This window comes from Pleurodeles waltl, chromosome 5, assembly GCF_031143425.1.
Source record: "Pleurodeles waltl isolate 20211129_DDA chromosome 5, aPleWal1.hap1.20221129, whole genome shotgun sequence".
Taxonomy (NCBI): Eukaryota; Metazoa; Chordata; class Amphibia; order Caudata; family Salamandridae; genus Pleurodeles; species Pleurodeles waltl.
In genome coordinates this window covers 65,450,661-65,463,606 of record NC_090444.1, presented here as the reverse complement: position 1 = coordinate 65,463,606, position 12,946 = coordinate 65,450,661, and the positions used below count along the sequence as shown (strand labels likewise).

The window sequence follows — 12,946 nt, the reverse complement described above, 5'->3', positions numbered from 1 at the left end:
CCCCCCTGAGCCCCCACAGCGCCGCCTGCAGAGGGAATCCCGAGGCTTCCCCTCACCGCGACTCTTTGAATCCTAAGTCCCGACACCTGGGAGAGACCCTGCACCTGCAGCCCCCAGGACCTGAAGGACCGGACTTTCACTGGAGGAGTGACCCCCAGGAGTCCCTCTCCCTTGACCAAGTGGAGGTTTCCCCGAGGAACCCCCCCCCTTGCCTGCCTGCAGCGCTGAAGAGATCCCTAGATCTCCCATTGACTTCCATTACAAACCCGACGCTTGTTTCTACACTGCACCCGGCCGCCCCCGCGCTGCTGAGGGTGAAATTTCTGTGTGGACTCGTGTCCCCCCCGGTGCCCTACAAAACCCCCCTGGTCTGCCCTCCGAAGACGCGGGTACTTACCTGCAAGCAGACCGGAACCGGGGCACCCCCTTCTCTCCATTCTAGCCTATGTGTTTTGGGCACCACTTTGAACTCTGCACCTGACCGGCCCTGAGCTGCTGGTGTGGTGACTTTGGGGTTGCTCTGAACCCCCAACGGTGGGCTACCTTGGACCAAGAACTAAGCCCTGTAAGTGTCTTACTTACCTGGTTAACCTAACAAATACTTACCTCCCCTAGGAACTGTGAAAATTGCATTAAGTGTCCACTTTTAAAACAGCTATTTGTGAATAACTTGAAAAGTATACATGCAATTTTGATGATTTGAAGTTCCTAAAGTACTTACCTGCAATACCTTTCGAATGAGATATTACATGTAGAATTTGAACCTGTGGTTCTTAAAATAAACTAAGAAAAGATATTTTTCTATATAAAAACCTATTGGCTGGATTTGTCTCTGAGTGTGTGTACCTCATTTATTGTCTATGTGTATGTACAACAAATGCTTAACACTACTCCTTGGATAAGCCTACTGCTCGACCACACTACCACAAAATAGAGCATTAGTATTATCTATTTTTACCACTATTTTACCTCTAAGGGGAACCCTTGGACTCTGTGCATGCTATTCCTTACTTTGAAATAGCACATACAGAGCCAACTTCCTACAGTCACCTTCTAGATCTGGTGTTGATAGACCGCCAAACATACATCTCGCTTCTATGGTGGAACAGTATAAATGTAAACAAAGGACGGCCTTTCCAAGACCCAGTGCCACAATACGTGATAACAGATGCTTCCATGACAGGGTGGGGAGCACACCTCAATCAATACAGCATCCAAGGACAATGGGACGTACATCAAACAAAGCTGCATATAAATCACCTCGAATTGTTAGCAGTATTCCTAGCGTTGAAAGCATTTCAACCCATCATAACCCACAAATACATTCTTGTCAAAACAGACAACATGACAACAATGTATTATCTAAACAAGCAGGGGGGAACACACTCGACACAGCTGTGCCTCCTGGCACAAAAGATATGGCAATGGGCAATTCACAACCACATTCGCCTAATAGCACAATTTATTCCAGGGATCCAAAATCAACTAGCAGACAATCTCTCTCGAGATCACCAACAGGTCCACGAATGGGAGATTCACCCCCAAATTCTAAACACTTACTTCAAAATTTGGGGGACACCTCAAATAGACCTATTTGCAACAAAGGAGAACGCAAAATGCCAAAACTTCGCATCCAGGTACCCACACAGGCACTCTCAAGGCAATGCTCTATGGATGAACTGGTCAGGGATATTTGCGTACGCTTTTCCCCCTCTCCCTCTCCTTCCATATCTAGTAAACAAATTGAGTCAAAACAAACTCAAACTCATACTAATAGCACCAACATGGGCAAGTCAGCCTTGGTACACAACACTACTAGACCTGTCAGTAGTACCCCATGTCAGGTTGCCCAACAGACCAGATCTGTTAACACAACACAAACAACAGATCAGGCATCCAAACCCAGCATCGCTGAATCTAGCAATCTGGCTCCTGAGATCCTAGAATTCGGACATTTAAACCTCACCCAAGAATGTATGGAAGTCATAAAACAAGCTAGAAGACCATCCACTAGACAATGCTATGCAAGCAAATGGAAAAGATTTGTTTGCTACTGCCATAATGTAGGAAGTTGGCTCTGTATGTGCTATTTCAAAGTAAGGAATAGCATGCACAGAGTCCAAGGGTTCCCCTTAGAGGTAAAATAGTGGTAAAAATAGATAATACTAATGCTCTATTTTGTGGTAGTGTGGTCGAGCAGTAGGCTTATCCAAGGAGTAGTGTTAAGCATTTGTTGTACATACACATAGACAATAAATGAGGTACACACACTCAGAGACAAATCCAGCCAATAGGTTTTGTTATAGAAAAATATCTTTTCTTAGTTTATTTTAAGAACCACAGGTTCAAATTTAACATGTAATATCTTGTTTGAAAGGTATTGCAGGTAAGTACATTAGGAACTTTGAATCATTTCAATTGCATGTTTACTTTTCAAGTTATTCACAAATAGCTATTTTAAAAGTGGACACTTAGTGCAATTTTCACAGTTCCTGGGGGAGGTAAGTTTTTGTTAGTTTTACCAGGTAAGTAAGACACTTACAGGGTTCAGTTCTTGGTCCAAGGTAGCCCACCGTTGGGGGTTCAGAGCAACCCCAAAGTCACCACACCAGCAGCTCAGGGCCGGTCAGGTGCAGAGTTCAAAGTGGTGCCCAAAACGCATAGGCTAGAATGGAGAGAAGGGGGTGCCCCGGTTCCGGTCTGCTTGCAGGTAAGTACCTGCGTCTTCGGAGGGCAGACCAGGGGGGTTTTGTAGGGCACCGGGGGGGACACAAGCCCACACAGAAATTTCACCCTCAGCAGCGCGGGGGCGGCCGGGTGCAGTGTAGAAACAAGCGTCGGGTTCGCAATGTTAGTCTGAGAGATCAACGGATCTCTTCAGCGCTGCAGGCAGGCCAGGGGGGGCTTCCTCGGGGAAACCTCCACTTGGGCAAGGGAGAGGGACTCCTGGGGGTCACTTCTCCAGTGAAAGTCCGGTCCTTCAGGTCCTGGGGGCTGCGGGTGCAGGGTCTTTTCCAGGCGTCGGGACTTAGGTTTCAGAGAGTCGCGGTCAGGGGAAGCCTCGGGATTCCCTCTGCAGGCGGCGCTGTGGGGGCTCAGGGGGGACAGGTTTTGGTACTCACAGTCGGAGAGTAGTCCGGGGGTCCTCCCTGAGGTGTTGGTTCTCCACCAGCCGAGTCGGGGTCGCCGGGTGCAGTGTTGCAAGTCTCACGCTTCTTGCGGGGAGATTGCAGGGTCTTTAAAGCTGCTCCTCGAAACAAAGTTGCAGTCTTTTTGGAGCAGGTCCGCTGTCCTCGGGAGTTTCTTGTCTTTTTCGAAGCAGGGCAGTCCTCAGAGGATTCAGAGGTCGCTGGTCCCTTGGAAGGCGTCGCTGGAGCAGAGTTCTTTGGAAGGCAGGAGACAGGCCGGTGAGTTTCTGGAGCCAAGGCAGTTGTCGTCTTCTGGTCTTCCTCTGCAGGGGTTTTCAGCTAGGCAGTCCTTCTTCTTGTAGTTTGCAGGAATCTAATTTTCTAGGGTTCAGGGTAGCCCTTAAATACTAAATTTAAGGGCGTGTTTAGGTCTGGGGGGTTAGTAGCCAATGGCTACTAGCCCTGAGGGTGGGTACACCCTTTTTTGTGCCTCCTCCCAAGGGGAGGGGGTCACAATCCTAACCCTATTGGGGGAATCCTCCATCTGCAAGATGGAGGATTTCTAAAAGTTAGTCACCTCAGCTCAGGACACCTTAGGGGCTGTCCTGACTGGCCAGTGACTCCTCCTTGTTGCTTTCTTTGTTCCCTCCAGCCTTGCCGCCAAAAGTGGGGGCCGTGGCCGGAGGGGGCGGGCAACTCCACTAAGCTGGAGTGTCCTGCTGGGTTGGCACAAAGGGGTGAGCCTTTGAGGCTCACCGCCAGGTGTGACAATTCCTGCCTGGGAGAGGTGTTAGCATCTCCACCCAGTGCAGGCTTTGTTACTGGCCTCAGAGTGACAAAGGCACTCTCCCCATGGGGCCAGCAACATGTCTCTAGTGTGGCAGGCTGCTGGAACTAGTCAGCCTACACAGACAGTCGGTTAAGTTTCAGGGGGCACCTCTAAGGTGCCCTCTGTGGTGTATTTTACAATAAAATGTACACTGGCATCAGTGTGCATTTATTGTGCTGAGAAGTTTGATACCAAACTTCCCAGTTTTCAGTGTAGCCATTATGGTGCTGTGGAGTTCGTGTTTGACAAACTCCCAGACCATATACTCTTATGGCTACCCTGCACTTACAATGTCTAAGGTTTTGTTTAGACACTGTAGGGGTACCATGCTCATGCACTGGTACCCTCACCTATGGTATAGTGCACCCTGCCTTAGGGCTGTAAGGCCTGCTAGAGGGGTGACTGACCTATACTTGCATAGGCAGTGAGAGGCTGGCATGGCACCCTGAGGGGAGTGCCATGTCGACTTACTCGTTTTGTTCTCACTAGCACACACAAGCTGGCAAGCAGTGTGTCTGTGCTGAGTGAGAGGTCTCCAGGGTGGCATAAGACATGCTGCAGCCCTTAGAGACCTTCCTTGGCATCAGGGCCCTTGGTACTAGAAGTACCAGTTACAAGGGACTTATCTGGATGCCAGGGTCTGCCAATTGTGGATACAAAAGTACAGGTTAGGGAAAGAACACTGGTGCTGGGGCCTGGTTAGCAGGCCTCAGCACACTTTCAATTGTAAACATAGCATCAGCAAAGGCAAAAAGTCAGGGGGCAACCATGCCAAGGAGGCATTTCCTTACACATAATAATCAAGTTAAACCATTACATGCATCTCCAAAGGATATAGTGGGCTACTTGCTACATTTACAAAAATCAAATCTAGCCTTCTCTTCCATAAAGATACACCTCGCAGCAATATCTGCATACCTGCAAATTACCCATTCAACTTCACTATTTAGGATACCTGTCATTAAAGCGTTTATGGAAGGCCTGAAAAGAATTATACCACCAAGAACACCACCTGTTCCTTCATGGAACCTCAACATCGTCTTAACAAGACTCATGGGCCCACCTTTTGAACCCATGCACTCTTGCGAAATGCAATTCTTAACGTGGAAGGTTGCATTTCTCATTGCCATCACATCTCTAAGAAGAGTAAGTGAAATTCAGGCGTTTACTATACAAGAACCTTTTATTCAAATACACAAAAATAAGGTGGTCCTAAGAACCAATCCAAAATTTTTACCAAAAGTTATTTCACTGTTCCACTTAAATCAAACGGTAGAACTACCAGTGTTCTTCCCACAGCCAGACTCAGTAGCTGAAAGGGCACTACATACATTAGACATCAGAAGAGCACTAATGTACTACATTGACAGAACAAAAGAAATTAGAAAAACAAAACAACTGTTTATTGCATTTCAAAAACCTCATACAGGAAACCCAATATCAAAACAGGGTATAGCCAGATGGATAGTTAAGTGCATCCAAACCTGCTACCTTAAAGCAGAGAGAACTGCCCATTACACCAAGGGCACATTCAACCAGAAAGAAAGGCGCTACCATGGCCTTTCTAGGAAACATCCCAATTAATGAGATATGTAAGGCAGCCACATGGTCTACGCCTCACACATTTACTAAGCACTACTGTGTAGACGTGCTATCCGCACAACAAGCCACAGTAGGTCAAGCCGTACTAAGAACTTTATTTCAGACTACTTCCACTCCTTCAGGCTGAGCCACCGCTTTTGGGGAGATAACTGCTTACTAGTCTATGCACAACATGTATATCTGCAGCTACACATGCCACCGAACGGAAAATGTCACTTACCCAGTGTACATCTGTTCGTGGCATTAGTCGCTGCAGATTCACATGTGCCCACCGCCTCCCCGGGAGCCTGTAGCCGTTTGGAAGTTATCTTCAACATTTGTACATTTTGTAAATATATTACTTAAACCTTATTTGGTACATACTTATTCATTCCATTGCATGGGCACTATTACTAACATACACAACTCCTACCTCACCCTCTGCGGGGAAAACAATCTAACATGGAGTCGACGCCCATGCGCAGTGGAACAAAGGAGGAGGAGTCCCTCGGTCTCGTGACTCGAAAAGACTTCTTCGAAGAAAAACAACTTGTAACACTGCGACCCAACACCAGACGGCGGACTATGCACAACATGTGAATCTGCAGCGACTAATGCCACGAACAGATGTACACTGGGTAAGTGACATTTTCCTTACCTGCAACAAAGATCCTTTTGGTTCTAGAAATAAAGCAACAAAGTATATTTTTGATACATAAAACATGTCCTGGAGTTAGTCATTGAGAGTGTGCTTCGTGTGTGTACAACAAATGCTTAGCAATACCCTCTGATAAGCCTAACTGCTCAACCACACTACCACAAAAGAGAGCAATAGAATTATCTACTTTAGCCCCTGTAAAGTCTCTGGGAAATGGACTCTGTGAACACTATACCTCAGTCTGGTATATTATATGCAAAGCTTGCTCCCTACAATCCCATCTTCCTATTCTGTGGAATGTACTTGTTTCTCGGTTTTAAAGGTCCCAATTTAGAGATCTGGTCATGGTATAATTTGATCAGCCAGTGGCTCTTCGTCTGATGTGACGGACAAGTTTCAGGGCATCGGGTGGTGACTTTATGGGTCTGGCATCCTTTCTGGTGTGGCGCTGATTCCATCTGGAGCTGCATGATGCCACCTACCAGTGTGCAGGGAAATCGCAGGAATTTATTTTATATCTGCCTTCTGAATTTTTTTTTTTTTTACCTTTGCCTTTACCTTCCTTATTCAAGTCTTCTGTTGCAATGAGATGGCTAAAGGGATTGGTGAACGTTTCCCCCAAAGCCCTTCATTATGCCTCAATAATACTTCACGAAAGTCCTTAAGTTTTTGATGTGCACACCTTTCAAGCCTAGGTATAGCTGCTCCCTAGGGTGCTTCATCTAGATAGATAGATAGATAGATAGATAGTTTTTTTTTTTTTTACAGTCACTAGTGTCTAAGGCAAAATTGGTGCAACTTCTATACAACTTTTTCCTATCAGGTCAGTTCTTTATTCAACTAATGAAATTAGCATAAACAAGGGCATTGGCATACAATATAAAAGATAATAAAAATATTTTCAGTGCACTCTTGATAAGATTAATTATTGCAAAGCAGATTGGTTCAGTGGAGAGTTACTGTAGAAAATACCTAGCTTGACTAAAATACTTTATATTTAATTCACAAAAAGTAGTATTAAACACTTTCGCTAAAAAGATTTCTTCTTGACCTATTGTTGTCAGGGTCCCAGACGTCCTTTCTGCCAGAGGTTGTATCCCCTTCCACGTTATTCAGTCTATCATCATGCCCTCTTTTTTTTATCTCTGCCACACATGTCAAGAGTAGCGGAGGCTTCACGTTGATCCAAACAGAGCTGTGAGCTTTTACATCAAGGGCACAAATCAGTATAATTCAGCTTTCATGGGCTTTGATGGTACTAAGAAGGTGGACACAGTGCAAAAACAAACTCCTTCGAGGTCGATTGTCCTGTTTTTAAAGACCTGCTATGCCCTTGACAGGCATATCCCTGTGGGCCTAGAGGAACATTCTGCTACAGCCAAAGCTGCCTCAACAGTGTGATAAGAGGTTCCTGTCATAAACATTTGCCAGGTGACTACATGGGCATCTTTGCATATGTTCACCAAGCACTCTCGCCTTGACAGTAAATACTCTTACTGATGAATACTGTAACCGCTGATTACTCGCTGTGCTCCTATTTCCTCTTTCTGTCTAGTTCAGGCTTTTTTTTTTTTTCCCCCTCCAAATGGATAAATGATTCAAGTTAGATTCAGGGCACTGTCACCTTCAATCCGTGTTGATTGATCTACGCCTGAGGGCTAAGAAAAGTCAAAAACAAAACTATTGTTGATGTGCAGGGGTTGTGCCTATGTACAGCTCCCCACCATCACTTCTGGAGAGGGATGGGGGGGTGCAAGGACATTGTGTAGTTTAATGGTGCTACCTACCGGTGCACTGGAGCAATTGTGTGTGCCTTTGCAAAATGTGGCTCAGATAGAGGTGGAAGGAGATAGTGTTCATTTATTGCAGACCTCAGAGCCTTGGAACCTTGCAGCTTCTTGATTTTGTAAATTGCTTTCTCACAACCTCCCCATTTAATATTTTAGGCAGGCTGTAACAGTGGCGTTCAGTCCACAGCTCACTCATTGCAAACCGATCAATGAGTGTTACTTATTTCTCTGCATGTATTTGAGTGGCTTACTGTTCTCATTTCAAAGGTCTGCTAGTGATTCAATTTCTTTGAAGCTCAAGTCTGTAGCCGTGAACATATAAATGGTTACCCAGAAGTCTGGCTGTTTTATATGTGCATGTGAGCATTTATAAAAAAATAAAAACTGTTCTGATGATCAACTAAAGCTTGTTGTGGTGGGGTGTAATTAAAGAGATGACTACCTCAATGTTATTGGCTGGGTATTTGTGCCAGATTAATCTTCAAAGCAATGAACCATAGCTTCATCATCCTATGTTTAGAAATCTTCAAATAAAGTACGTTTTTGGCACCACAGCTGTGTTCTGAATGTGGCGTTTGAACTTTCCTCAAAACATCCAACAAGTTGTGACTTGACAACTGACTAGATGACACATAACCTAATACACTTCAAAACATTGATACCAACAAATTCTGCTATGTCATCAATTTGTTTTCCGTCCTTAACCTTTGCATATGTAGCATAAGGCCTACGTGATGGCGCTTTTCTTGTCATTCAGAAAATATTCCTCTGAAGCAAGCTCTATCAATGTTTAAATTTATGGTTTTCAAGTAAACTTGTATTGCAGATTACATTTAAATGACATGTTCTCTTCTCAAATACTGGTCTGTGGTTCTTGTGTAAATGCTGGGCTGTATGAGTAGTCTCCGTGTTTATTTTTTATTTTTTTTCTTACCTACCAGCTTTTCTCAGTCCCCTGCTCTGGAGCTGGACAAGTTTCTTGAAGATGTGAGGTAAGAGTAAAGTTTGCATATAGGTTCGAAAGCTGTATACTGGCTGTATAGAAGGCAATCTTTCATTATGCTGCTGTTTGAGTAAATCACATTGGTTAATGTTTTGTCTCCAATAATTTCAAGCTAATGATTGTTTGACATGCTTTAACTTGAACTAACAAGTACCACTACGCATGTTTGAAGTAGCATTGACGAATGGTCGAATATTTCTACCTCTGGCTACCATTCGCCCATAGTAAGTTGCAGAATTGGCACACTCTTGAGTTTAGTAACTTGGACATAATTAAAGAACAATGTGTTTGTAGCATATGTGGCTATATATACACATGCTCTGCATACTCCTACCATCTAGTGATTAAAATTAATATTTTTGAAGTCTTGAGTCACATGGTCTCCGTGACTACTCTTCTGGTCATGGATGCGTATGGGCACAGACTACATTGTTGTCCTCTGCCATTGCATGCAGACGTGTTTCAGTGCTGTCCTAGTCTAGGCAAGTTTGTCAGTTCCTGTTGTGGCTTTGGCGTACATCGCTTTCCACCACATCACAAATAACTTCTTTCATGTATTCTCTGTTGAGCTGATTCCATTCCTGGCTTTTTGGTCTGCTGGCTGCGCATGATCCAGGTTACCCTTTGGAGAATGAAGCATCACCTGTGGTATTAGAATGGACACCTTTCATGATATGCCCCCCAATGTCACTCTAAATACACCTGGGATGATATCCATGCGGTCTGCAATCTTTGCCTCTTGGAGTGGACAAGGGTCGTGGTGACTGTTGCTAGGCGTTTCACACAAAGGATGTGTTATGCCTTAGCAGAGACTGATTGTGGAACCGCAGCAAACTGGCTCAGTTCTTTACAGAAACACCAGAAAACTGCAACATCTGATCCCTCTGGAGCTGAGCAACAGGATGATGCATTTGGTGAGTCACCTGACCTTCCACAACTCTGAATACTGAAGACCCCTCAGGTTAATAAAGGTGGAAACAAGCCTTCTCCTTTTCTCTTCACAAACAGCTCTGTTAAATAGGCAAAGGAGATGCAGGGCAGTTTTCAATACATTTATTGAAAAGACTGCAATCTATGACAAAATGCAATGATTAGGATAATGAGGAATAACCAAATCAGGATTGTGAAAATTAGAGATGTAAATATAACCAGCCCCACATATTGTCATAGCATGAGATACAATACCTACCTAAAAGCTTAATCTCTAGCCCCTAAGCAAAAGCATAGCGATGTAAGCCAAATCTGTCCATACAGTGTCCATGAGAAGCACACCCACCCCGTTACCTTGTTACAAGGTCAGGCCGCCAGTCTCCAGATCAGGATCCGTGGAGACACAAAGGCTGAGGTCTGCTGAAAACCAGTTTGCAGCAGGGATGGAAATTCTGCCTGGAACCCCCCCTCTAATTACCTTTGTCCACCAAGATGTTTTCATAGGGGACTTGTTTGTTAATGCACCGAAGCCAGATGCAGGTATGTACATAAGCACATGACTGTTTATGCAGGCTTGGGGCCAGCAATACAAAATGTGTGCCTCATTCCGTTCATGTGATTCCAAGGAAAAGAACCTGATGCAAAGTATCTCATCCATTTTGCTGATAATGATGCTGCCGCAGGATAGTGGCTGATAATGAAATAAATACAAAACCACTAAAAATTAGAAAAAGAGAATGAGTAAAAGGACAGTGCATGAGAACGGGGTGAAAGGGCACAGGCCACAAGCCTAAGCTATCACTGTGCTCAAGCGACTAAATTGGACCCACAACACTCTTAAAAGGTGTAGGAAGTTGGCTCTGTATGTGCTATTTCAAAGTAAGGAATAGCATGCACAGAGTCCAAGGGTTCCCCTTAGAGGTAAAATAGTGGTAAAAATAGATAATACTAATGCTCTATTTTGTGGTAGTGTGGTCGAGCAGTAGGCTTATCCAAGGAGTAGTGTTAAGCATTTGTTGTACATACACATAGACAATAAATGAGGTACACACACTCAGAGACAAATCCAGCCAATAGGTTTTTATATAGAAAAATATCTTTTCTTAGTTTATTTTAAGAACCACAGGTTCAAATTCTACATGTAATAGCTCATTCGAAAGGTATTGCAGGTAAGTACTTTAGGAACTTCAAATCATCAAAATTGCATGTATACTTTTCAAGTTATTGACAAATAGCTGTTTAAAAGTGGACACTTAGTGCAATTTTCACAGTTCCTGGGGGAGGTAAGTTTTTGTTAGTTTTACCAGGTAAGTAGGACACTTACAGGGTTCAGTTCTTGGTCCAAGGTAGCCCACCGTTGGGGGTTCAGAGCAACCCCAAAGTCACCACACCAGCAGCTCAGGGCCGGTCAGGTGCAGAGTTCCAAGTGGTGCCCAAAACACATAGGCTAGAATGGAGAGAAGGGGGTGCCCCGGTTCCGGTCTGCTTGCAGGTAAGTACCCGCGTCTTCGGAGGGCAGACCAGGGGGGTTTTGTAGGGCACCGGGGGGGACACAGGTCCACACAGAAATTTCACCCTCAGCGGCGCGGGGGCAGCCGGGTGCAGTGTAGAAACAAGCGTCGGGTTCGCAATGTTAGTCTATGAGAGATCTCGGGATCGCTTCAGCGCTGCAGGCAGGCAAGGGGGGGATTCCTCGGGGAAACCTCCACTTGGGCAAGGGAGAGGGACTCCTGGGGGTCACTTCTCCAGTGAAAGTCCGGTCCTTCAGGTCCTGGGGGCTGCGGGTGCAGGGTCTCTCCCAGGCGTCGGGACTTTAGGTTCAAAGAGTCGCGGTCAGGGGAAGCCTCGGGATTCCCTCTGCAGGCGGCGCTGTGGGGGCTCAGGGGGGACAGGTTTTGGTACTCACAGTATCAGAGTAGTCCTGGGGTCCCTCCTGAGGTGTTGGATCGCCACCAGCCGAGTCGGGGTCGCCGGGTGCAGTGTTGCAAGTCTCACGCTTCTTGCGGGGAGCTTGCAGGGTTCTTTAAAGCTGCTGGAAACAAAGTTGCAGCTTTTCTTGGAGCAGGTCCGCTGTCCTCGGGAGTTTCTTGTCTTTTCGAAGCAGGGGCAGTCCTCAGAGGATGTCGAGGTCGCTGGTCCCTTTGGAAGGCGTCGCTGGAGCAGGATCTTTGGAAGGCAGGAGACAGGCCGGTGAGTTTCTGGAGCCAAGGCAGTTGTCGTCTTCTGGTCTTCCTCTGCAGGGGTTTTCAGCTAGGCAGTCCTTCTTCTTGTAGTTGCAGGAATCTAATTTTCTAGGGTTCAGGGTAGCCCTTAAATACTAAATTTAAGGGCGTGTTTAGGTCTGGGGGGTTAGTAGCCAATGGCCACTAGCCCTGAGGGTGGGTACACCCTCTTTGTGCCTCCTCCCAAGGGGAGGGGGTCACATCCCTAATCCTATTGGGGGAATCCTCCATCTGCAAGATGGAGGATTTCTAAAAGTTAGAGTCACCTCAGCTCAGGACACCTTAGGGGCTGTCCTGACTGGCCAGTGACTCCTCCTTGTTATTCTCATTATTTTCTCCGGCCTTGCCGCCAAAAGTGGGGCCTGGCCGGAGGGGGCGGGCAACTCCACTAGCTGGAGTGTCCTGCTGGGTTGGCACAAAGGAGGTGAGCCTTTGAGGCTCACCGCCAGGTGTGACAATTCCTGCCTGGGAGAGGTGTTAGCATCTCCACCCAGTGCAGGCTTTGTTACTGGCCTCAGAGTGACAAAGGCACTCTCCCCATGGGGCCAGCAACATGTCTCGGTTTGTGGCAGGCTGCTAAAACTAGTCAGCCTACACAGATAGTCGGTTAAGTTTCAGGGGGCACCTCTGTGGTGTATTTTACAATAAAATGTACACTGGCATCAGTGTGCATTTATTGTGCTGAGAAGTTTGATACCAAACTTCCCAGTTTTCAGTGTAGCCATTATGGTGCTGTGGAGTTCGTGTTTGACAGACTCCCAGACCATATACTCTTATGGCTACCCTGCACTTACAATGTCTAAGG

At 45.9% G+C, this 12,946-nt stretch overlaps 1 protein-coding gene across 1 annotated transcript in view; it reads left to right on the top strand.

Moving 5' to 3' along the window:
* Positions 1-12,946, top strand: part of NRBP1 (nuclear receptor binding protein 1) — a 228,668-nt gene that overhangs the window by 126,086 nt on the left and 89,636 nt on the right. The window contains exon 12 of the mRNA XM_069233574.1: positions 8,928-8,978. Coding sequence (XP_069089675.1) covers positions 8,928-8,978 — 51 coding nt within the window. The remainder of the gene's footprint in view (positions 1-8,927; positions 8,979-12,946) is intronic.